Below are 26,087 nucleotides of genomic sequence, written 5' to 3'. Positions count from 1 at the left end.
TTCCTCAAACAATCCACCCAACTGTTCCAGTAAAAGCAGAGCTCAGGTTTAACCAGAGCAGAAGGAAGATGTTGATTTTTGCTGCATAGTTTCTTGGAATTCAACGTTTAAGCAACAGCACTCTGCACATGCTGGACTAAGGACTCTATCGCTGTAACTTTGGGGACAAACGTGCACACAAAATACCTTCTGGATATTACAGCTCATCCAAAAATGATGCTAAACTAATGAAAAAAAGGAACACCTTGTAGAGAGATAAATAAGTGTAAAGACACAGCAGATAGAAAGATACATGGATGATACATAGCTACATAGATTTGCACATAGAACTCACATGAAAACATGTGTACAATACAAATTACAACATTAATTCGGGAAACAATCTACTCGCGCGCGCTAAACCTCCCGGCTCTGAAGACATACAGCTACACCCTAAGTGTAGACAGCAGCACACCCTCGACACCACAGAGGCTAAAGGTCACACAGCTTTGCATTAAGTGTTGTGTTCTGATTTTGCCGACTATTCCTGCAGGATTTCTCTCCCAGCCTCCCTGACTGTAAACTGAATAATAAAACACACCGGGTACTATTTTGCTGCATAAATTAAGGTCAAGACTTTTGACATTCAGCCATTGTTCTACAACGAACCTTGGATTACCGGTCACTATTGTGCGAGATAGGGCTTGAACTCGTGGATGGTCTGTTTGAAGCCAGTGCAGACACCTCTTCCTTTGCTTGTTTGTAAGATGCAGCCCTGGAGCGACTGAGCCAGCTGTTTCAAGCTGGACGGATAAGCTGTCTCTTAAGCCCGTGTTCGCTTGTACAGTGACTGTCGGCTCCTGAACTCCAGGGCCAATTTAAGCCGGCAGGATCCGTGGTCACATTAGTCTCTATTGTCTGAGCGGCTCACCGACCGCTGTGCAGACAGGATCTCGTTAGGCTACTTGTTGTCGAGCCTCGATGTGAAGTCCGTTATTTGACTGATGTTGTGAGTGAAGTGTAAACCTAAGTGCAGGTGCAGAGTCAATATAGAACGTGTAGCTGTAGAGGGAAACAAGAGAGGTGTTGTAGCTTAATTTAAAGGAACACGAGCGTTTACGTGTCCCATTAACAACCCCACAGGAACACATCATCTAATATCTAACCTCAAAAGAGATCAGGCTACATAAAAAGAGGGTTTTCATCATATTCTGAGCACATCCTGTGCAATTATCTTTCTATCATTAGCAGCCTTCTATAATAAAAGACGTCAGTAGCAGATGACCCTGAAGCCCTCATTGAAGGCCTTTGAGGGATCAATGGAAGTGTGTAGGCGGCTAGAAAGGGAGCGGGCATATCTCTGCTTACATGCTAACCAAGGAGGTGTGGCATTGTCTGCAGGATGTTAGCAGGCTTGTGAAAAGGGCGTTATTGGATGCGCTTGCTCTGAAAGCACAAACACTTTGTCTGCTTTACCATCGCTGGTGGAGCAGTTGCTGCACGTCGAGGCCGACTTGGGGCAGAGCGATCCACCTCCTACCTCAGCTGCAGCTTTAGGACCACATCGCCAAACGCCCCGTATCAGCAGAAAAAGACGGCTCAGCAGAATCAAAGAGCAGCAACAATCTCGACACGTCTTCTCTTCTCGTTGTCACACATTGCTGCTTTTTGCTACCCCTCCCCCTCTCTCTGTCTTACTACACATCAGCCACTCTTTATCTCTTTCCACCCCATGGTTGGAATCAATTAAACATCCCACTAAAGTCAGGATTCTGAGACCTTGAAGCTCTGCTCTTCTATATATGGATGGAGCGACAACATCCTGTGTTAATGCTGGACAAGTTAACTCTCAAACAGCTAATAGCAGCTGGTGTTGCCCCTATTTACATGCACATCTGCAAAGGTACCACCCATGGCTATGCATTAGCTGCAAACATCCCCAGCATGATGCAGATCAAACACAGAGGAGGAAGGGAGCTGCCATCAGGTGTGAAGACATTATCTGCTGCTTCTTCCGTAGCACACCTGTTCCAGTCTCTTAGAATTACACTATGCTGCAGAGGCTGCACCAACATATGGATTGGTCAGTAATATTGAGCTTAATATGTGATTAATTTTAAAGCGGTCCAATAGCCTGCAGCACAGATGGCTCCTGGTCTCCTGCTCGGGGAGGAGGAGTACGCCGTAAGGTGTGCATTTAACACTGATCTAGAGGCAGGGCGGTGCATAAGCACCCTAGGTTGTCAGAGAGCTTCACCTGTGCCTGCATAATCTCCCCATTTAGAGCATATCTGTGTGCGCACACAGGCAAAGGATTGTGGGACTGGGACTGACACTCCTGAATTTTTCCGCAGAGTGCTAAAAGCTTTTGATTCATTTATATTGTAACAGTGGGATTCTTCCCAGACGGCGACAGCAGCGGTGTAAAATGATATTTGAAATTATTTGTGGTCAAATGAATGGAGATCAAATCAGACAGCTCTCTTGAGTGTCCCCTCCGGCTACAGCTGGAACATTGTCAGACATTTGTCCAATATTAAAAGGCTGAATGAAACTTTGATGTCTCATGTTTTTCCCATGAAATAAGCACTTTGTTACTCACTGGAGCCGAGTAGTCCTCGGAGGCTTATTCATGTAAATCTTAATTCCCCAATCAATTACCAGCTTCCCCCCTTTTAGATGCATTTAATTAAGTACCTACATTAAGTTTCATGACGGATCATTGTGTGGTTACCCTTTAGGACACACTTCCTGTAAGACTAATACAACAATGGTAATCATTATTGATGCAGTGGCAGCATACAGTATATCGCACTGCATTGTTCTGACAGTGGGAACTTTGACTAAAAATTATCTTTCAGCTTCGTAAAGACGGATTACTACAGGACCAAGTTTGTCTCAAAGCGAGTAACAAAAGAATCCGCTCCATAATCTATGATGTCACAGTCATGTACCGCCTCCAGCTGCACCATTTATAGTGGCTGGAAATCTGGTGTTATCACACTGTGGAGTATTCACTTAAGCCTTTTCAGCTACTGTAAATGACCTCAATATTAGTGTTATCAGTTCTACAGCAGGAAATGTAAGTGAGAACACCCAGGGTACGCCACACTCCCTTCCTCATCCTCACCAATTTGTGCTCAAGAGGAGTGAGAAAAACATGATTCAAAGATAGCGCTTTGGGTTCGAATCTCCAGAGTGTTTATAAAGATATCTCAGCCGTTACATATGGAAATATTGCGGCATTTTTTGGGGTCGAAAAACCCATTAAAAAAATAGTCTCAACTGTCAACAGAAATGTTTTCAGTGGTATTAGAAAAATGTGTAAGATGTTTACTTTGTCAAACTTCAACCAAGTAAATATTTGATCTGATAATAATCTGAGAGACATTCTGCTTGAAGAGGAACATGAGGATGAGATCAGTGTTATACAAAGACTGCATGTTAAGATGGACGACGCATCTCCATCTGCTCTCACTGTGCAAAATTTAAGCCAAAATAGCCCCTGTGACGGGCGCTGCTATCTTGACGTTTTTAGACTGCGCAGTAGAGATCGGCGGGTGGAGCTGCTGCCGTAACCACTTCAGCTGTCGTCATCGATCTTTTCTTTGTTTGTTCAGCTATAGTAGATTACTGTTTACTCGCAACACTTGAAGGGACCGGAAAAGCAGCCGCTTAGCTCCGCCTACCCTCTCTGGCAGACCAACCATATTATCAGTGTGTTTAACAGCAGAACAGCTTCTTGTGTTGGTCTGAAGCAGACGTTTACAGATATGTAAACTTCAACGACTGTAGTGATTGTTTTTGTTACGACTCCTCTCGCCGTTCCTCCTCTACTCTGCTAATCAGGAACAGATAAGCTGCGTATTTGTCAACAGAGCTGTCAATCATCCTTTTGACAGCATCAAATAACTAATTAAAAATAAACTTGTCAGAAAAATGAACACTTGGACGTAAATCAGCATGATAAGAACAAACTATAATGACAGAAACCATGTTTGAGAAACATTTATTTGACGTGTATTTTGATTTTATAGTTTGACTCATGTCCCATCTGTTAACATGGAGGAGGCGGGCTTTATGAGCTATACTGCAGCCAGTCAGCAGGGGGTGATAGAGAAGCTTCACTTTTAGGGAGCTGTCATGTCGTCCATCTTTTTATACAGTCTGTGGTGTTATTGTCGATTTAATATATTCTAAGTGTGGACAGCATGATGACTTTTATCTGAGTCTCAGAAAACACTGCATAAATACAGCCGACAGACTTCATCTCTGTCAGTACAGAATGTACTGTTTACTCAAAAATGCCCCTTTTTATAAAGTCCAAATGTTTTACCATATGTTGCATTTGATGAATGTTTTTGTCGTAAGAGTTTAACATAGAAGTACTTATGTTTCATTTTGTACTTTTAAGCGCTTTATTATGATGATTATTTTGTCTGATAGAGACCAGGACATCACAGGAGCGTCTCTCCCAGACTCTAAATTGTTTACTGGCACAAACCTCCCATGTAAAAATGTTTCCATCGTCATTAGTCTGAGATCTATTTTCTTGAATCAGTGCTTATATGAATATTCAGCGCATCAACACTGCTTCAATGTCGAAATTATTTGAAGTGAATGTTTTTGCAACCCACTGATCAGCGATCATAAACAACCCAATGATCACACATCTGAGAAATCAGCAGCAGCTTGTACCTATCTTGTAAGTTCTGTAAACAGCATTGAAAATGCAAAAAGAAACCCCTGCGATAATACAGTTTGTTTGTGCGTTTCCTACATATTTGAACAGAAAAAGTCAATAGTTTTGTGTGCGGACCTGAGAGACATCTTTGGCATGAGGTTCCTTCATTCTTTATTATTGACACCATGAAACCATGAGCATAGATGCATTACCTTGGCGAAAAACTGCAGAGGTCAAAGGTGATGTTCCAGTAGCTCAGTCAGTGGTCAGGACAAGGGTTTGACGGACAAAAATTGAGTGAGTAGTGAGCATAACATGACAGGAAGCAAAAAACGAATAGGCAAGTATATGAGAAAAGAGGAGAGGAGATATTAGTGCAGCACAGTTAACTAAAATGAATTCAGGGGAGGGGGAATGTTGTGAGCAGGTTGCTGGGAAGGAAAGCAAACCAATAGACCCCATACCTTGGCGGTTTAACATCAGGTGCGCCAGACCTTGAGGGAAAGAACAGAAAAAAGGATACGAAAAACAGGAAGTTCATAAAGAGGTTCGGGAGAACAAAAGCATTGTCACAATGTTGGACTGCAGTTTGTGACAGACATCCTGGGGAAGGTACGGATGTCAAAGTTCGAACTCAAAGAGAAAGAGGGAATCAAACTAAAAACAGACAAACATCTCAGGGAGGAGAGGGAAGGCAAGGAGAGAAAAAAACATCTTGATCGCTGCAACCCTCTGGTTGCTCACACAGATGCTTTTTTCTAAATGGAACACATACTGTATGTTTACTGGATGCAGACAGTGTTCGAGATGTGTCTGAAAACACAAGTCCTGCTTTATAGTGTAGACTCCGTATGTTACATGTGGTAACGCTCGTTCTCTGATCTCTCGCAGGGCTCTGCAGGCTTACCCACTCGTCTCCACACACTGATATTTGCATGTAAGTGCTAAACCCAGATGAGCCTGTTTAACATTCTACATAGCAGCGTTTTAAAAGGGCAGAAGTGACACCACTCCTTATCCATTAAATCATAAACGACATCAATCTCATTCGCAGAGGAGTCCACGTCTAATGGAGCTCAGGAGGTTAAAGAGGTGGGACACTGATACAATGATATAACAAACATCATGTAACAGGTCAGCCATTAATGATACGCAGAACCTAACCTTTTAATTCTGGTTTTTAGGATAATTTTTGGGCCGGTTGAATTTATTAGATAGGAAAGTTAAAGAGGAAGAGATGTGCAGCAAATCAGACTCAGGGCTGCTGCAGCGAGGACTCAGCCTCTACACACGGGGCAGGCGCTCGACCAACTGAGCATGCCGTCGCCCCCTAATCTTTAAATCCTGGAAGAAAAGCAGAATGCGACCTGATGCTCAAAATAATACAAAGAAAAAAATACATCTCACCTCCATCTTTTGTCGTTTGCTTTCACTCTTGCATCCTGCGCCCTACCCTCCCATCACTGGTCTGTCCTTCCTCCTCTCCGTAGGGCCTTGAGGGGGTCCACCATGCACAGATGCCAAGTTGGATTCACTACCGAAGCTTCTCCACAAAGCCGACTGCATGCATAATAACCTTGCAAGACCAATCCTCAAACAACAACCATTTTCATTGACAAAATGCTCAAATGCATCTTGTTGGTGGTGGAGTCCTTGCTGGAGAAGAAGGGCCTAATGGCGGCATACTTGCAACACTGATGATTAAAGCATTGAAATTCTGTGTGACAGTCAAATGTTGAAGGAAACTGAAGCTACCCTGCAACAAATCAATCACATGGTACCGCTGGACAGTTACAGATGATGGCATATCAAAGTCCTGCTGCTTGGCCTGCACACACACAGCAGCGACCACAGCCAAATTTGATTTTGTTTTATGCAAACCCGCAGCCTGGGACTGTCTCTCTTAGTTCCTGTACTGAGCGCAGTACATCCAGAAACACAGACATTATCTCAAAAGAGCAGCCAGAAATTTTACCTCACCTATTGCTCTTGCCAAAAAGGAGATGGGAATGACACAACGCAAACACTTCTGCCGAGAGCATTTGCCCCACTACTGCACCAGCCAACACAAACAGCTCATCAGAGCATCAGCGCTCTCAGACTCATCCAGCAAGTCTCCTGCTCGCAGTCCCTGCTCAGTCATTAGGTAAAGAAAAAAAGCCTTATGAAGCGGCAGGTCGCTGGTGCACAAATCTCCTGCACACGTTCCACTGAACAAGGCTGTTCACGCTGCAGCTCTCGGTGTGGAATGGACATGATTACCCCTGGGAGCGTCCTCGCCTGCCAACACGTAGGCTTTTGATACAGTGTGTCGTTGCAGCGGCAGTGACTGAGCCTCTGCTTAGACAGGATTCAAGCACAACCATGTGTGCAGAGCAGACAAAGGGCTGCTGTGTTCACCAGAACTGAGTGTCTGTGCATTCCACATGACAAGCCAGATGGACTGTGTGTGTGTGTACTCGAAGCGCTAACAGCGTTAGCTCTCCTTCCACTCGACACCTCTCAGGTGATCTCATTCTCACCACGTGTGCTCAGACCTGACTGGACTTGAGCACTTCTTCACTTCTTGTGTGTGTGTACCTTCAGCCCATCACTTGCTGTGAAAAAGAAAGCTACGGTGGCCCTTAAAGGCAAACATGCCGCGACGTAAATAAAATCCCTCTTGAGGAAACAGGCTGCAAATTGAGAACGAGGCAAATTCAAAAACCCATTTCATAATCGAAATCAAAAACAACTGAAAAATGCTGCAAATGAAAAAAATGTGCTGCAAAAGCCTAAACAAATGCAGTAACAGCATTTGTAACAAACACCTGAGTAAATAGTTTCTCAATAAAATACCTTTCCCCAGTTCCACTTAGCGCCCCCTGCAGGTCTGGAGCACTTCCGCTGCGATCACTGGATAGGCAGCTTTTTTCTGTCGCACTTTTCTGACTGTGCATCCTTTACGTATTTGCACCGGTTTGCTGTTTATGCATTTATTTTGGCTTTTTTCATTTGCAGCACGCTTGCGTTTTTGTATTCAATTTCTGATTATTGTCGGCTTTTTAAATTTCCAACAGTTTCTCTATTTACAGCCCGTTTCTCCTGATGAAAATGTTTCAGGCCGTTCAAGCACATCACTCAGAAGAACTATGACACAGCAGTGCCTACAAGGGGCTAAAAGGGAGCCTTGTTAATCATTAACAGTGACACAGACACACCCAGCAGCAGCAGGCTGTGAGCCACTACCAGCAGAGACAGCATGCAGGAGGAATATCTGGTGAAGTCTCTTCCCATTTCTTTGACTTTTGTCCCTGTGGGAGCAGGATGAGGGTTAGGTTCCCGATTATCCAACTAATAAGAAGAAGCAGCCACAAAGCCAGGGGCCACCCCTTTATCAAGTGGGGGATGCCCGTTCTAACCCCTCACTTCGGTCATATCTTAGGAGCTTTGACCCAAAAAAATCGCAGCTATGATAACTCCTCACACGTCTGATTTCTGTCACGCACTGAGGCGAGAAACACCGACCTGCATGCCCGACTAATGCATCCCGGACTAATGGAGACGGATGCTGGTGCTAGCGCGGGGGGGCAGCACTTAGCTAACGGAGCTAACGGAGTGATCTTTGACTACGCAGATGTCATTTAAGGAGTCAGAAGATAAGTGGGTTAGGTGTGGCGTTGTTGCTGCCCTTTTATAGGTTCAGCCACCCTGTGAATTCGCTCATCCTGCTGCGCTGAGCCGCACATCCAGACCTCAGTGTGTGGAGACGCAGAGATAACAGTCTGCAGAGGGGAGCCTGTGTGAGAAAAAACCACCCTTCACTAATCTACTAGTTCTCTATTTTTAATTAGGATGCAACAATAACAGTGTAAGACAAGTTTCAGGGCAACCTTACATTTATAACCCGGTGATGGAAGCTCACCTTATTAAAGTTTTAGCATGTTTGCTTTTAGGATGCGTTTGACTTAGCCTCATTATATAACAATGTTTCTATTTTGGTGATAAATAAAAACATGCCTCTGTTTGGCTGAGTTGGTTTCATTATGATGCTCCCTACAGGATAGAGAACAGGAGTTGTTTATCAGTCACGTGTTTGCTTAATGTACACATTACTCATCTATATGTGCTGACCTTGAGTACAAACACAATGACTCTTTAGCAGCGTGTTGCATTAATGACAACAGCCCCATTAATGATAATAACACTGGTTTGACACCTGAATGATGAGGTTTGATATGAATAATCACATTATTATTATTACTAATAAAGTATTATTATAAAGGGAATATTATGCATTACGGTACAAAATAGAACTGCAAACACTTGAACTTTAAATCTCCTACACACCTTAAAATGCCCTATTTTTCTTTCTGATTTGAACCTTGTATTAAAGTTTTTTTCAACCTGTAAAAATCATCTTAGACAAATAAATTACTCCAGTTTAGTCAGGGGAAGAAACTGGCACAATTTATGAATAAATCAGGGTTTGAATTTTTTCATAAATTAAACAGAACGAGAGGAAATAAAAAAAGCTAAACACATTTTGATTTCCTGAAATTGCTTGTGACCGCGTGAACTTTTGGAAACACTTTTATATCTAAAAGTTACTTTAATTAAACAGATATGGCGGAAAAGACAAATGCAGATGTTGAAGGACCTCTCAGTCATCATTGTGACATTAATTAGCCGTAGAAAGAGCCTTTTCATGAGGATTAGGGTTGGCCAAATTTGTTTTTGCCGTGAAAAGTACAGTATTATGGAGCGTGTTGTAATGAGGGATTAAACCAAGGTCACTGCTGCTGAAAGATGCGAGCCAAACCAGGACCAGCTGTGTCCTTTCTTTTCAGGCTCTCTGTGCTTGCTTTGTGAACCCTGCGCTTCTTACTGTGTCATAACTGTGCGCGTACACACGAAGCAAAAAAACAAAACCCTGTCAGTGTGTGTGTGCGTCATGTGTGTGCTGTGTAAGGTTTTCCTTTACGTTTGAGAGATTTCTCTGTGTTCTGCGTCTGCCCTGTGAGGTGGCTGTCCTTATCTCTCATTCACAGACCTGTTTTTTTTTTTTTTTTTGCTCACAAAACATCCGAGGACGCTGCACTCTTTGGGCATTAGAGCACGACCCACCACAGCCTTTTGTCCGCGCAGATCGAAGGGAGCCCACGTGCGTCGTACTGTAGAGGAACAACTGGGAAGACTTACCTGCTGTGAAAAAGCCTTACAGCACTTTCTCACACAAATAAAGATAATTCCTGCACCACTTAAAACCCTCAGCCACAACCAAATATAGCATATGGGTTACCATCTTTGCCATCTCAGGGGGGAAGGAGGCGATTAAGCGAACGCATAGATTTGTCTATTTCCGTCGATGCAAGAACAACAAAGACTTGCAGCCGAGTAGCACATGGAGTATGAAGGATAGGAAGAAGAGGCATCTGGTGAGTGTGATTCCGCTGTTGTCATTGTTGCCTTCATGCATTCTGCATTGGGGATTGTCTCCATGTCGAGCTTTAATCCAATAAACATTGTGATGTGCTCTCTTTGCAGCATATCATTTAATAACGCCTGCCTCTTTGCTGGGAGCAGAGCCATGCCATCTCTGCTCCTATTAAGAATGATTAATGCTTGTTTTTGGAAATAGTGCCGAGATGAAACCTATTAACTTTTACTGGAGCATACAACCACTTACCACAGTCACTTAGTCGAGAAGGATAAACTCTAATATTATGTATACCACACTCATCTCTGTCTGTGTGGACTCTGAAGGCGGTAACTATTTGCAATATTCTGCCTGTTTTTATGCAGAACCTACGTGCGAGATGCAGGATTTGGGAGAACAGGTGTGCACAGGTCGGTGCATTCTGAGGCAGTAACAGTGATTTATAATGTGCGCCGGTTCAGTGCACCTCTCGCGGGTCTCCTGAGCCTGTTGGCTGCCCTTTCACCAGAACCAGCAGTCCTTACTGGGGGAGATGGATGTCTCGCTCTGATGCCGACTAAACAAATCTCCCCGCTCTCTTTCAATCTTCATTTTCACGTTCGGGTTTGTGCACCTCATTAGAATCCAATCCCGTCTAATTGTCTCGTTTCCTGCTAAAGGAGATTTGTTCCTTTTGGGAATGATTGTAAATGCACCTAAAAAACACAATTGTGCTCATAATATTATAATTTGATGAATTTCACGGCATGTTATGCAAAAGGATTTATGCCGTCATACGTCCACATATTGACCATAGAGTATAATGGCATAAAGCGGCATAATGACCTTATAAAGCTTCACATTATAGAGCAGTTTAGAGGAGGGAATATGCACTGAAGAGAGAGGGAAAATACAGAAGTTATAAATAATAAAACAAAGCATATCTGTACAGTTATTTCCTCTGTGATGCAGTATATGAATGCTCCCCATATTGTGCGACACCCACGTACTCTGCAGACCTCTCCAGTCACCTTGAGCACGCTGATTATACACACAATGAGCATTCAGCACATTAAGTGCTTTTTCCTCAGTGACCCTGTGACCAGTGATAGTATATCTCCTTTCAGCTTAATATGTAGGATGTCAGAACTGCAGTCCAAACCGACAATAACAACCTGATAATAATAAGCAAACACTCTCTCACACACACTGCTGCGGTAGGTAATAGCCTTTGCAAATAAGAGCATCAGGAAAAACAAATTATGCTCATTATTATGCTCATTATATTATGCATTGTCTTACCTTCCGCTTCTTTCTGGACAGCTGCAGGAGAGTGAAGACAAACAGACAGATTTAATGACTGCAGGTTATTAAATATTTAACAGCTACCTGTTCATGATCTGCATCTGAACTCGTGCGGATAGGTATTTCATGTTTGCTTCATTCATGCATTCATTTGTTTTGTTGGTATGTTTGAGCCTCATCGTCACCAACAGTAATGGTAACAGTAATTAAATAGTTTATCTGGGACATATTTTATATAATAGATATCATGTAGTTTGATATCTTAAAGCCATGTTCGCTCTAATATTAATGCGTCATTTTACAAAATGCAAGTTGTCATTAAAATAATCTATTATTGGTTAATACAATGGTGTGCAGGCCTGAGATTTTGCAATGCATGCAGTAAATATTTGTCTGTTTGCACGTTCACTGTTAGAATGAGTGAACCCCTGCCAGGATCCTCCTTTGTCTTTAAGCCAGGATAACCACCTCCCATTATGGAGTCTGAACGTGCTTTAAAAAAGAATAAATCTGTGAAAGAATAACAAAAAATGTGGAAATATAAATGGAAATATATAAAACAATAAATGTGAAAATAAAGAGTCATAAATTAATGAATAAATAATTCTGGAAATTTAAAGACAAATAATAAATGTAAGCATTTTCATTAATTCTATCTATTAATAATTAATAATTTATTTATTACTGTATCAATTCTATATTCTATAAATATATATATATATATATTATTTTATAATGTAACCTATTTTGTCTGAATATCTTTTCCCTGTTTATATTTGTTTTTTCCCACTTGATTTTGATATTTCTGATTTCCCAAGATGATCAGATCAGAGATCAATTGTAGCTCCTATATTTCCACATCATTATACATTATTTATATTTGTATTTGTTTACACATGTATGATTTTACTGACCCTCCAATGCCCATATCCCATACCAATGGCTCTATGGAAGAAGGCTGCTAATCTTCAAAGCCAAACATGTATTATCTTAAGAGGGAAACCCAGCGCCTTTTAGCACACATCTTTAATAAATCAGTGTGTGTGTCACATATGTACTCCAAGTCACTGAGAATAAGAATATCCATCTGGTGGCCTGTCAAATGTCCCTGTGTTTCAAATATTAGTCACATTAGGAAGCCATTTTCTTCTCCGACTTGTGAAGATAATTGCTGAGAGAGCTTGACTCACACACCCAAGCAGCCTTTAAGTAATACTGCAGTCATATACTGTAGCCCTGAAGTGGGCTGTATTGATTAATCTTTGCAGCCCAATGTGGGTTTGGACCATGTACTTACAATGGAATATCAATAAGAGGTTTTAATCATTCATAGACTCTAAAAGTAAGAGCCAAGCATTTTTTAGTGGCTAAATTATGCTAAATTAGCATTACAAAGAAGAAAGTATACAAACAATAGAAACAATATTAAGTAAATTGTAATTTTTATGTCATCATTTTATGTCTCAGATATTAAAAAGTATGTAATGTTGGCAAATTTAAGTAGGACTCTTCCCAGCTATTGCTAATGCTAGACAACATTTCAGCAGTTAGCAGCAGTTAGCAGCAGTTAGCAGCAGTTAGCGTTACCCTGCTAATGCGGCCACACTAGCTTCTGCTCAGGAAAACAAAACAACATGCCGCAGTCACAGGTCTCAAATATGCCAAAATACAACAACACATTTAGCTACTAATATAAAGTGTGTCTAGTTCAAAATCATACAGCTAAAGATGCTAAAATATTAGCATAGTTGTCTTACCTTCCTGGCAGTATCTCCCCCTGTAGCTGGTGTTGATACAGTCACACAGGACCTCTCCCTGGGTGACAGAGCACAGGCCTTTGTTTCCACACGGAGAGTGTGTGTCACATATGTACTCCAAATCACTGAGAACAGCTTGACCGTCCAGCAGCAGCGGCAGTGCCTCCCCCAGTTTCAAATTAGCTATAAGTCCCTGGAACGGCGGCTCATATTTAACCGTGCTGGACGTCAGGGCAGAGAGACGAACATCAGGTGAGATTCCTCCTACGTAGAGGTCGCTGGCCACCATCATTTCTTTCCTCTTGGACTTCACCTCGGCCACTTTCTCCTCGTTGTCGACAACTAGCTTAGTCTCCCTGTAATTACGAGAGAGGAGGACTCTGTGCCAGCGCTGGTCGTTGATACTTGTCTCAGTGTGCAGGGACGCCGGCTCGGCACAGTGGATGGTGAAGCGCAAATGGAGCCTTCCGTCCGCGATGAGGAGCTCCAGGAAGTCGCAGTTCCCTCCATCATCCAGATAGAGCACCAGAGCTTTGCTGATGTTGGTTTTCAGAATAAAACTCAGATCACCTGTGGCTTTAGCGTCCCACTGAGCATAGCGTGTCCACTGACCGGGTACGCCTTCATATTCCAAAGCTAGTCCTGTTAGCACCAATGCAGCTAACAACAGTAGCCAGGAAGTGTTGCCTTTACACCTGCCCATTATGGTCACTATCTACAACTACAGGTGTGTGGGTCTAATTCATATGAATCTAACAGAGTTCTGAGGGGGAAATGTTACCTTGTGTCTGCACTTCTTTTGTTCTCAGCCTAAAATCTGCAAAAATAAGACTGCAACTCCCACATGCAGTGAAAGAGTTTCTTTAGCCTTGACTGCCTACCCTGATTCTTTCTGCCATCTCTCCATGGGTGACACGTGACAGAGCGAGCAAACGAGACACATTGCAGACTTTGCATCTACTTTGGATCGGCAGAGAATGAGAACAAACAACACAAGTGATCCACAATGCAGCGCGCTTCCTCGTCTTCGCCATCCAATGTCTTGGCCTCCATCCAGCACTGTTCCTGTCAGTTCCCCATGGGTTAGCTAGGCACGCGGCTTAGGTACAGCCTCCATTCTCCTCAGCCTCCCAGAATCCTGAGACATAAAAGAAAAACGAGTAATGAGTAGCTGGAAAGATTTCTTGAACAATTGATTGTACAAATACGGTAAATAATCTGCAGACATTATAAATAATTTAAAAAATCATTAAAATGGCAGAGAGGGAAATGTAGCAGAGAGATAGAGATTTATTTGTTATGAAGAATGGAGAATTTAGCATTTATCGGTGGATCAAGTCTTTATTGTGATTTTCCAACATCTTGGCTGCAGCCTACAGATTCCAGCAACAGGCCTTCAACACGACGCTCGGGCCAAGAAGCACCTCAATCCTGGCGCCCCACCTCATGTCTCAGCATCCAGACAGAAAGGAAAACAACTAGTCCCTCTTTAGTTTGCAGAGACCTGTGCTGATTGCCAAAGTGGGTGGAGAAAAATCCTGTTTCCTAACCCCCCCCCCCCCTCACACAGATGTTTTGGTACGATCCATAGCCTCGCTAACTTCGGTGATGTTGAGCCCCTTAAGCCCTCTGCGCTCCCGGGACTCAAGCTAAGACATAACAGCTATACAGCACATGCAGGCCAGAGGTTGGGAGGGATGAAAAGGAAGAGGTCTGTGAAAGAAACAAACAAAAATTCAATACTTTGTTTTAAAGAGGGGGCACATCCCAGGCCTACAGTGAGGACACAAGTTATACAGCAGTATTTATAGGAAATGGGAATCTGCCCATGCTTTTTTTTTTTTAAAGATGATTTTTTTGCCTTTATTTAGGTCGGCTGAAGACAGACAGGGAACATTGGGAGTAGAGAGTGGGAGAAGACATGCACCAAATGATCGGCAGACCGGGGAACCAGCGTTTAGTGCGGCGATGACTGTAGCCTTTTTACCTACTGAGCTAAACCAGCACCCCTGCCTCTGCTTAATATTACTATAACTGCAAATAGTGACCAGAAATACAATGAGGAGTTATGGCAAATAAAATGTGTATTTAAAGCTACTGTGAGGAACTTTCAGTTGTGTTGTTTTTTGCGATCCCTGTGGTTTCCTGTACACCCATCCTCTTTTTAAAGGGGACACATTTTAGCTCTGTGACCAATTTTCTATTATTCGAATGTGTTTTTGAATCACGTTGGTGAAGTTTGTTTAGTTTTAAAAATTGTACACATATTTTAATTTAAGTATTTTTCGGAGCCTCTTCTTCCTCCTGAAATGAACAAACTGTTTTGCCATTTAGAGGTCAGACCTTAGCCACGACTGGCTGACAGTATTTGGAGTGACCATGTAGCCCCTCCCCCACGTGTGCGATGGGACACGGCCACACTGCACTGTCACTCCAAAGTTAGGATAGGAGTCTAGGATCGGGTATTCGGCCTTATATGTACGAGCCAGAATCTCCAGGAGGTATCGAAACGGTAAGTAGAAATCCTGACAACGACTTGACTACGAGCTAGTGCAAGAGGGCAGCCTGAGGTGAATGACGGTGAATGACGATTGGTCGATTTCAGCCAAAGCAAGGTTCTACGTAGAAACCTGCAGCTGTTCTGAACGGCCCATTTCAGAGGCGACCTTTTTAAACATGTCATTCTGGAAAAACACGGAATTATGCAGTTTTTATTTTTTCACCGTGAACAATAAACACCCCAAAATGTGAAAGCCATGCACAATATGAGAATATCCACTGAAAAGATATGGCCCCTTTAACTCTCAGACATAACGCCCCTGTGAATCTTTTCAGTGGGAAATGTGAACAAATGCATTTCAGGTCTGAGCGCTGTAAATGTGACACTCTGACATCGACCAGGTGGCAGAGGTAACAGGAGTTAAATTTACCAACTATATAGAAAAAATCAATCACATCCCTGATGGTCTGGTGAGCTTTCCTATGTCATATAAAGGCATCAGTATTAATATCAGTCAGTTTCATAAGCAGCTAAAAACTCCTCCCGGTAGGTTTAAAGACAGAAGGTGCCGTTTTTTGTCTTTTCATTACAGTATTAAGAACTATTTCCCGACAGAGAACAAAGCCAACAATGAATTTATTCTACAGACGAGGACCGTCTGAGCCGTCACAGCCTGATTTAGCTTATTCCTCTGTGCCAAAGAACTCCACTCCACTGCTGTCCAAAACCTATTAAAGACACATTAAAGAGTTATACAGTTGTGTGATCCAATTATAGGTGATCAAAACAATATGCAGCTGTAATATATTACAACCAATTTACACAACAGAGCGGAATATTAACGTAGACCTCAAGGAAGCCTGCACGGTATCCAGAAAGCCATACATGAGACATCTGATCAAAACGAAAACATGTTTGATTCAGGCAGCAGGGTGTACAAATGAATTCTGCGCTTAACATTCACAAAATGTGCCAAAGTCACCCTGTCTACTCCGAAACAGAAAGGAATACAGATACTGTAGCAGTACAAATATTGATCCATCCAAACAAAATCAATCAGTCTACAATAAATACAAAAGGCTCCAAATAATTCAAGCTCCAGGGGTTTGTAATAAACCACAAAAGAGCCCATTTGTGAGAAGCTGCAAATAGTCTTTATGTTATGTTAAACTGAGTTCTTTGTCATTTATAGAGGTTTCTAAACTAGGAGCAGAGACATTTCCTGCAAGTTTGGCCCAATTTCATCTCTGCCACAGAGAGAAAAATATAATATGTGTTTGAGTCTGCAGGGAATAACAGCCTCTATTGGGTCCTCCTCTATTGGTGTAGATGTCGCAAGAAGGAGTGCAACACGACAAATAAATCAAAGTTCCTCCCCAAAGTCTCAGAAAGCTCCAGGCTGGGAGAAAACCCTTCTGATAGACGGCTTTATCATGGGAATAGCTGCACGGAGGAAGGTCATAAAAACTGACACCCTCCTCACACGATGAATTGCAATTTTCCGGGGTCAGGTACGCTTAGCAAAACGCTTTCAGAACCTGCCGCAGCTCCGTTTTTCGAGGTCGACTTCAGCTAGCTTTGATTTACACAAACAACACATTAGTATGATTGTATATGAAAAGGGACGGAGGCATGTGGTGCGTGCAGCTTCGCTTCCTCGCCACATGATGAAACTGTTCTGCAGAAACTCTCATTATCACTCATCAGGGGCAACGTGTGCTGCAACATGTCCTTGTAAGACACATGAATGCACCCTAATGTGGGAGAAGATACATCCACACGGGTGATGATGAGGAATAATATTCATCGTCTGCTAAGAATGCTAAACATGGAATATATAACAACAGCACAGAATAACGTATTTATGAACTTTAAGTGCAATTAAAGGGAAAGTTAATTCAAGCCACAATAACCTAACATTTAAAAAAATACATTGTGCTTGTTTTATTGCTGCTTATATAGCCACATGAACTGGAAAGCAGAGTTAGCAACTTAGCTAAATGTGGGCTAATTTTATACGAGCCACATTGTACACACTCATGACCTAGCATAACCTGCCAACTACTACATTCACATAGTTATGGGAAGTATTTGTTGTAAAGTTAAAATAACTATTTTCCTGTCTAGCAACCACAAATGTAAATTAGCTGTTTAGCTAACCCTAGCTTAATGGCTACTGTGCAAGGCCCTGATTAAATAAACTAATAATGCAACCATGACCTAACATAATCTGCAACCTACTGAATTTATAGTTATAAGAAGTATTTGTTAAAAACCTTTCATGAATAAGGTATATTTAAACAATTTACCTGCCTAGCAACCACAAATGTAAACCCGTTTAGCTAACCCTAACTTAACAGTTACTTTGCATAAGGCTATGATTAAATGAACAAAAAACCAAAATGAAATGAAAGATGTTTTATTATCTGTGAAGGCCACACTGAATGAATAAATCCACTGAACTCTAGCGCTGTGTTTTTATCCTTCATGTATTTGTTTGGTTTTTATCTCTAAAATCCCTCGTGTTTCCAGCAGTCATCACCCACTCCCGTTTTGTGTGTGGTTTTTTTTGTGCTAACATCAATTTCACAGACACTCAAACTATCTCAGGGACTATTAAGCTAATACACACAGGGCAGATGAAACATACAGCTGCCTGGTTCCCATCGGGGCTCTGCGATGCTACTCTGGCAATGTCGTTTCTCTGCACTTGTAAAAAAATACATACTTTTCTGCTGACTCAGCACACATTCTGGGCTTAAGTACAGGCCTTGTAATGGGATTTGTGAAGGATATGTTTATTTTAAAGCCCCTATAACATTCAAGTTTGTAAAAGAAAATCTATAACACAAAATAAACATTTCTATTTAAGTCTTTACAGGATGCACCCCTGTAAGAGGGAAAGGAAAATCTCGGCACTGTCTACAACCTTTCTGATGTTTTCTGTCTTTAACAGGATTGTTTTGCTGACTGAATTCACAGCACAGGTGTTGAACTAGTAATAAAAATCCAATACAAAGCTCAAAGTGGGGTCTTCGGTGCGTGTAGACCCGGGGTCAGCTGATCTTCCGTCCACAGAGGACTAACTATTGATCACACAGTAATAACATACATGAATCAACTTGTAAGTAAGGCAGTTGTTATTGCACAATGTTACATTGCCTCCTCTACACTTAATGGGTTCTCTCACTGGGTTACATGCTCTTTCTTCATTAAAAGCAACAGGCTAATTACTAATCATGGTTGGAATCTAATGGTTAGGGGGGCACCAACGGTAGCCAATTAATCACATTTCAATGGGCCCACCCCGCCCCTCCCCCACATACACACCTCTATATCCGCCTCCAAAGACTGAAACCTACAATTACAGACGTATGCAGGTCTGCTGGCTTCCTCTGCAGAATACAGTGGCTTATTCTCTGCCCTGCTCTGCTTTAGTTCTGCTTATAATACCATACAATACAAATACAATTGTATTTAGGAAGTATAGTGTAATACCCAGAGGTGTAGATAAATGTACCACTGTGCCATAAATAATGGCACAAATACAGTAGTTTACCTAGTATAGGACGTTGCAGGCCTACTGATGTAAGATCACAGAATTCATGAGTGTGTCAGGACTGAAAACAACTGCACACATGGACGTGTCTGCAACATGACATACCCGCACAGCAGCGCGATGCTTTGCAAACAGACACATCCCCCAGTGATATGGACACCGCCGCACCACGGCACATTTTTCATACCACCATATATCATATATATTCCACAGCAAATACAATTGTATATTCTTTAGAATATTCAAGGTACAAGTGTATTTATGGTAATCTTTATATCATATATGAGACCTGGTAATGGTTAATGCTCTGCACATACAAAGCTCCTCTCAAAGCTCTTTACACTACATGGCACATTCATCCTTTCACACACACTGATGGCAGATGCTGCTATGCAGAGTGTCAACCCGCCCATCAAATCTTATCACACACACACACACACACACACACACACACTGAGGCTCTACCTTTGGGAGCAATCTGAGGTTCAGTATCTTTCCAAAGGACAATTCATCATGCGGACTGGAGGAGCCAGGGATCGTACCCCCGATCTTCTGATAAGTGGAAGACTCGCTCGATCTCCTGAGCGTCAGCTTTAAAAATAATACTATAGATAAATGTTTTTATAGTAAAATCTACACTAACCATGCTACACAATGCAAGAGCTACAGTGGTTCCCTTTGGGTCGGTACACTCAGTACAACACACAAGTATGGGGATTGTGCGCTCGCGAGACCAACCTGAAGTGCAATCCCCATTTTCACTTAAGTGTTGTACAGAGTGTACCAACCGAGAGGGAGCATTTCTTGTACGCAGAACATCCAGATTCTGGTGCTTCACGTTCATGAATGAGAAAAGAGAAAGAAATCAACCACGTTTGATGCGATTTGTTAATGTAAATTGTAATATCTTTCAAAATAAGAGATGCTTAAATGGAGTGGGACGCCATGCACAGCTCTTGCTCCCTTACAGGCAAAGCAATTTCTTGTAAGTGCTTCACAAAAAGGAAGCTCCACAGTCAAATATGTAAGAATATATATATTAAGGAATGGTCACTGAAAAATTGTGAGCGTAAGGCTCTCCACCTAAAACCATTTCATACAGCCAACTCTCCCCGCTCAATCAATATATTCTGTTAAATGGAACATCTTCAGGGTCTATCTGTTCAGCAGCAGCGTTACACTGCTGGATGCATTCAGCGTGAATGAGTCGCTGCTACAAAGAGTCAACCTGCCACCCTGGGGAGGGACAGAGGGGCCGTCGGAGGGGCTGGAGGTCCAGCAGCTCCTGATTGTTGGATGTGCAGATATCCCACAGACTCCACGCTGCAGGGAGACGAAGTAAACAGTTTGTGCTTGAATCCGCGGCTGACACCGAACAACAGGGATCAGAGTGTGATACTCAGTGAACACAGCGGTGATCTTGAAGTAACTCGCTGTAGAATCGAGTGGATAAACAGGTGAAAGAGCAAAACAGGACTGAAGGAAGTGACAACATTTCAAGTGCTTCAAATATGTTTGGGAATGTTCCTCTTTAAAAAGTGTTCTTCGACAGAGGGTCGGGTTATTTGAGAGGAAACCTTGACCTAAAGAAACTCTGTGATCTACAACAACAAAGAGTTTGTGTACTACAATCTGTGGGATGGATATGAGGAACAGTCAAGGATCTAGAGCTCAAACAAATCAGAAGCCATATTCTGTTTATGAAATTGTGCAAAAAAACATTTTCAGTAGCTACAGAGAAGATGAAAGGTGTGATAGCTGTCCAGGTTTTATTTTCTACTGACACTTGGTGGATATTTGGGTTTAAGAAAGAATTGAAAGATAGATGAAAAGAGACAAAGGGTAGGTAGCAAAGTGTGGTTGTGTACTTCATACGTCTCCTTTTCTGACATGCACTGTTTACTGTGTGTTGAATTTCTTCCCTTTACCCTTTTAAAGAACAGTGCAAATGTGTGCTTAAAGGGATAGTTTGGATTTTTGGACACTAAGTTGTATGAAATACTTGCTAGTAGTGTAGTGGATGCAAAGCCATTAGCTTACTCACCGAGTCCCGTGGTCGGAGTTCTGGCCGGTTCTGAACGTAGAATAAGTAGCTCCGGTGAGACGCCGGGGTCATGAGACCAAAAAGTTTTACCCTACAAAAGCACGCAGGCAATGGTGATCGATTTTCAACACAAAATCATCGTCCTGGGATTTCACATACTGCGCTGTTTGTTTGGCACTATTTTCTCTCTTGAAAAATCCAGAATCACTACTCCTGCGGCAGGCCGGTTTCTCAGGTAAGACGACCTAGTAGCTGTTTCAAGTTGATTCTGACGGATTTGCGTCATCGTTGAAGTGAACATGTCGGAGATTTACCTTTAACAACGGATCCAACAGGATTCTAAGGTCACGATCCGAATATGTGCGGTTGATTTTTTTTTATTTCTACAGCCAGGAAAATCACAAATACGTCATTTAGACGTATTTTCCTCTGTGATAACGAACGTCGTCTCATAAGTACTAATTCCAGCACGTTCTCTTAGAAACAGCTGATGGATCACGTCACCTGAGAAACCAGCCTGTCGCAGGCGTAGTGATACTGGAGAAAATAGTGCCAAAAGAACGGCACAGTAAATGAAATCCTAGGACGATGATTTTGTGTTGGAAATGCATCACCATCGCCTGCGTGCTGTTTTTTAGGGTAAAACTTTTTGGGTTCATGACCCTGGCATCTCACCGGATCTACTTATTCTATGTTTTTTATTCTATGATCTACCGGCCAGACCTCCGACCACAGGACTCGGTGAGTGAGCTAATAGCTTTGCATCCACTACACTACTAGCAAGTATTTCATACAACTAAGTGTCCAAAAATCCAAACTCTTTAAATATGCCTTTCGTTAGCCAATCAGCCCTGAGTGTTACAGGCAGGTATAACAGATCATTACAGAACGGAACAGGTGGCACTGATTGTCTGTATTTTAAGTCCTCCCTTTGCAAAGCGCCTGCTATAGCTGGCATGCAGTATGTGTGAGTTGACCATATATGAGTCTATAATTGAGGCTTTCACATGATTCTGACATGACATGATTGTATAAGAGACAGAGCTCAAGGTCTTCCCGTTTTGTTGCATGCTCTGGTTTTAGTCAGCAGGCGTTCTGGAAACATCCGTCTCACCTACAGGTTTCCCAAACAGGTTTGCATTATAGAAAAATGCAGCATTTGCACCCCGATGTACCACATGGATATTGTTCTCCTGCTGTTTAGCTTCATTTTTTTCACCCATCAGTTTCCCTATTAGGCGACCAGTGGAGGTTGAACACCCCGTCATTCTCTAAATGGAGCCTGCAAGCCTATGAAAGCCATTCAAACAGGCCTATAGGAGCTGAACGTTGGGGGAAACTGCGCTCAATATGCACGCCCAATCTAGCAGAGGCCCGGGTCTGTCATGGGTCTGTGCATTGAGTAAAAGCTGTGCTGCAAGTAACGACTTCTCACCGCAGCGCTGTAATCTTTCACCACCCTCAGCCTCGATGCTTACAGTCTGAGTGATGCTCGAGGAAAACATTGCATACATATACACATATTTAATGCAGTATCTATAGCATCTGGGCACTGCGGTTATGAGAGCATATGCGAATGTTACAGAAATAAACTCTCCGATGGGACGAGACACAGGGCTGGATTGGCTTTAGAGCAATGCATTAGTTGTTAATGTGGCTCAAGTCTGCTGAGGTTTTACAAAGAACTTTATATAAAAGCAGAGCAACGCTTCTGTTATTCTTACTGAGAATGAGCCAAACTCTCCATGAATTTCCCATGATGCCCTTTGCAGAGTAAAGAGCAATACATTTCAGACTGGAACAAACAAACAGAAGCCCGTGTTGTATGCTGAGAAAGGTTTAAGTATACAAGTTATTTACAGCGTTACCAACTTTAAGCTTTTTTGGTTGACTTCACTACGTCCAGGTAAGATGTTTGTCTGAGGTTGTCGACAGGTTTATAGGCAGCATTGATGCGAGCAGTGTGACTGAACTATTCAATGAGCAGCTTTCTTGTAGGCTTCACAATACAAGCTTGATTCAATGTTACTTAATATTAGGGATGCACGATATTGGATTTTTTGCCGATATCTGATATGCCGATATTTTACAACTCATTTAGCCGATTACCGATACCGATATTTTTTTCCCACACACCTAATGGCAGAGATCATCAACTCTCTTCTGTATTGGAATTAGCGTACAGTATAATGGTGATACTCTTATCACATTTGTTACAACGGTCGGGGTGACGGGTCTTGAGATGGTTGATCAACTTTGTAGTGTTGAAAGACTTTGCCTTGGCTCCTCCTCGCATCACCGAAGCTGAGCAGTCATTGCAAATAGCAGCTTTGCTATCTATTTCGGACACTTTGAAAAACTTCCACACCACGGACATTTTGGCTTCTAACTCTCTCATGCTGCAGGTAGACACACGTGACGTCATCACGCTGCGCCACCCAGGTCTTCTTCGCGCCGGGGACATTGTGCCGAGGTCGGGCATTTAATGGAGTATGCAGCAGCCCATTATTTTATCGGTTAATTATATCGGCGGATATCGGCGTGTTGGCCGATATCTGATAGTACATTTTTAAGCCAATATCGGCCGATACCGATAACGTGCCGATAATATCGTGCATCCCTACTTAATATCAAAAGCATTGCTTAATGTGGCCATCACGTTGTGCTTTGTAGTCATGAGAAACAGCCAATCAGTAAAGCTTTAACATGTAATTATCAGTGGTGTAATGTAACAAAGTAAATGGACCTCTTTTCTGGGAGTATCTGTACTTTATTTGAGTTTTCATATTTCTGTTAACTTTAACTCCTAAATAAAATGTGTACTTTTACTCCGACACATTTCCCCTAAGAATCTTTGTTACTCAAAATTAAATCAGGAGAAATTTGATGGATTTCTTTTTTTTGCTGAAAATACGGCTTTAAGTTAAAGCCCCTGTGAGGAGTTTTTCACTGGTTGTGAAACAAACTGAAATTAGTTCTGTTGTCTCTGTATGACCTACAAAAGCAAACCAGACCAGCAGCGAAAAGACTGATTATTTCCATAGAGTTATTTTTAATGCCTGAGACTGCTGGTGGGGGGAAGGTGTCAGACGAAGCGACTAACTGCACGCTGCCTTTGTTTACATTTTCCAGGGCAGAAATTTAAAGCGAGTGATACACATGACTGTTAAAGAAAGTAGGATGAGATTTTTTGTTAAAAACCACCACTTAAGCATGTACAGGACAAAACCAGCAAAGAGATGAGAGGTACGGCTTTGTCCACAGGGGGCGCCAAAATCAACACAAACTGAAAGTTCCTCACAGGAGCTTTAATATAAACTGAGAGGTTAAAAATCAAGGGTGGCAGTAATGAAATATTGTGGATGCCAACAGGCGTAAAAACCTAGAAGAAAAAGGAGGAAGGTAGATCAAGTGCAAAAGTGAAAAAAGGGATTTCAAAGCCGTGGTTTCCCTTCAAAGTCAAGTCCAGACATGTCCGATGCATGCGAGTAGAGACTACATGAGCAGAATACCACTTGATGGTGATATTGGCTGCATGATGGAGCGAGAGGCAGCAACGGCGTTGGTACCAGCTATTCAAGAGAGATGAGGGTGGTGACTGTGGTGATGAAGACTTGATTTTTAAGTCTTTAAGTTGTAAGTTGTTCTTCAAGTGATTTATTAAGATGGTTTACAGTCAAAAATAAAGTTTTAAATTCTGACCACTTTATTTTTTATTACCATTATTTACTTGTACTTTTACTTTCAATACGTAAGTACAATTAGTTTCAGGAAAATACTTTTCATACATTTGTACAGTAAATATCAGAAACTGTAACTTTTACTCAAGTATAATTAACATAGTTGACTTAAACTTCTACCAAAGTCATTTTCTGGTATCATATCTGTACTTTTACTCAAGTATGGCTTTCAGGTACTTGATGTCAAATAACTGACTATATCTGTGTCTGTTCTATGCTTCCCAAGTTCACAGGTCTCTGTGTGGTTTTATCTTCTGATTAAGACATCACACAAGGAACAGTTGAATTAAGAGAAAAGAGATACAGTAGGACTTTGTTTTTAGTGGAAGCTTCTCATTGGAAACTACGGTCATCCTCCAAAAGCTCTGCTGCGTTGTAACTTTGACTCCGAGCTGAAATAGTTGTTTTCAAGAGATTGAATTTTAACATTTCATAGCTTATGCTTTCATCAGCCACGGAGCTGATGAAAGACAAAAAAATGTTTTGCTTTGTTTGCTGTCTCATAATGAATCATTTATGCATCTGTCTCGTTGCATGTTTAAGTAATTACAGAGGCTAACAGGGAATTGATTTCTTCAAATATCCCAGAGAAGAAGAGAGGACAAAGCACGGGGGCACGAGAGAGTCCTGCTGATAATTCAGAATGTATTTACTTCTTCATATTTTATCGGCGCTCCCAGAGAGACGGTACACAAGGGGTTCATCTCTGCTCCATTAATTGCATCTATGTTTTGCTCCTTTACGGACCGAAAGAGAGTACAAATAGAGTTAGTCATGAATATTTCAAATAGCAGACACAACAGTCATCATGAATGTAGTTGAGTAACTGTGTAATCTCTGGAGGTTTTCAGCGTGTTGTCCTCCAGAGGGACCGTGGGTCAGCATACTGAGAGCTACTGATGCATGGCAGACAAAGAGAGTGACCAGGAGATTTTCAACGCTCCATCAATCCCCGAGTCCACAGCGTGTCAGCACTTTGGCTTCCAAAAGAAAAACTGTCACTTTTATAGGAATTTGCATAGTTGGGACATTGCAGAAATGTCAATGAAGTACAGCGAAAATAATCTTTCCAGCCACAGTGACAGAGTACTCATTTATCATCATGTTAATTTGTTCGTGAA

At 42.0% G+C, this 26,087-nt stretch overlaps 1 protein-coding gene across 1 annotated transcript in view; it reads right to left on the bottom strand.

The window, feature by feature from the left end:
- The window catches only part of LOC138600446 (neurexin-2-like), a 45,419-nt gene extending 31,593 nt beyond the window's left edge, over positions 1-13,826 (bottom strand). Inside the window, exons 1-4 of the mRNA XM_069671873.1 lie at positions 13,124-13,826; positions 11,364-11,384; positions 5,128-5,157; positions 4,876-4,887 (exon numbers count right to left, since the gene is read on the bottom strand). Of these exons, the coding sequence (XP_069527974.1) occupies positions 4,876-4,887; positions 5,128-5,157; positions 11,364-11,384; positions 13,124-13,826 (766 nt within the window). The remainder of the gene's footprint in view (positions 1-4,875; positions 4,888-5,127; positions 5,158-11,363; positions 11,385-13,123) is intronic.
- Between the last annotated feature and the right edge of the window lie 12,261 nt (positions 13,827-26,087).

This window comes from Semicossyphus pulcher, unplaced genomic scaffold (assembly GCF_022749685.1).
Source record: "Semicossyphus pulcher isolate SPU_LCO1_2020_fin unplaced genomic scaffold, fSemPul1.0.p SCAF_10, whole genome shotgun sequence".
Taxonomy (NCBI): Eukaryota; Metazoa; Chordata; class Actinopteri; order Labriformes; family Labridae; genus Semicossyphus; species Semicossyphus pulcher.
The sequence above is the reverse complement of the archived record's forward strand: the minus strand, read 5'-3'. Positions and strand labels throughout refer to the sequence as shown.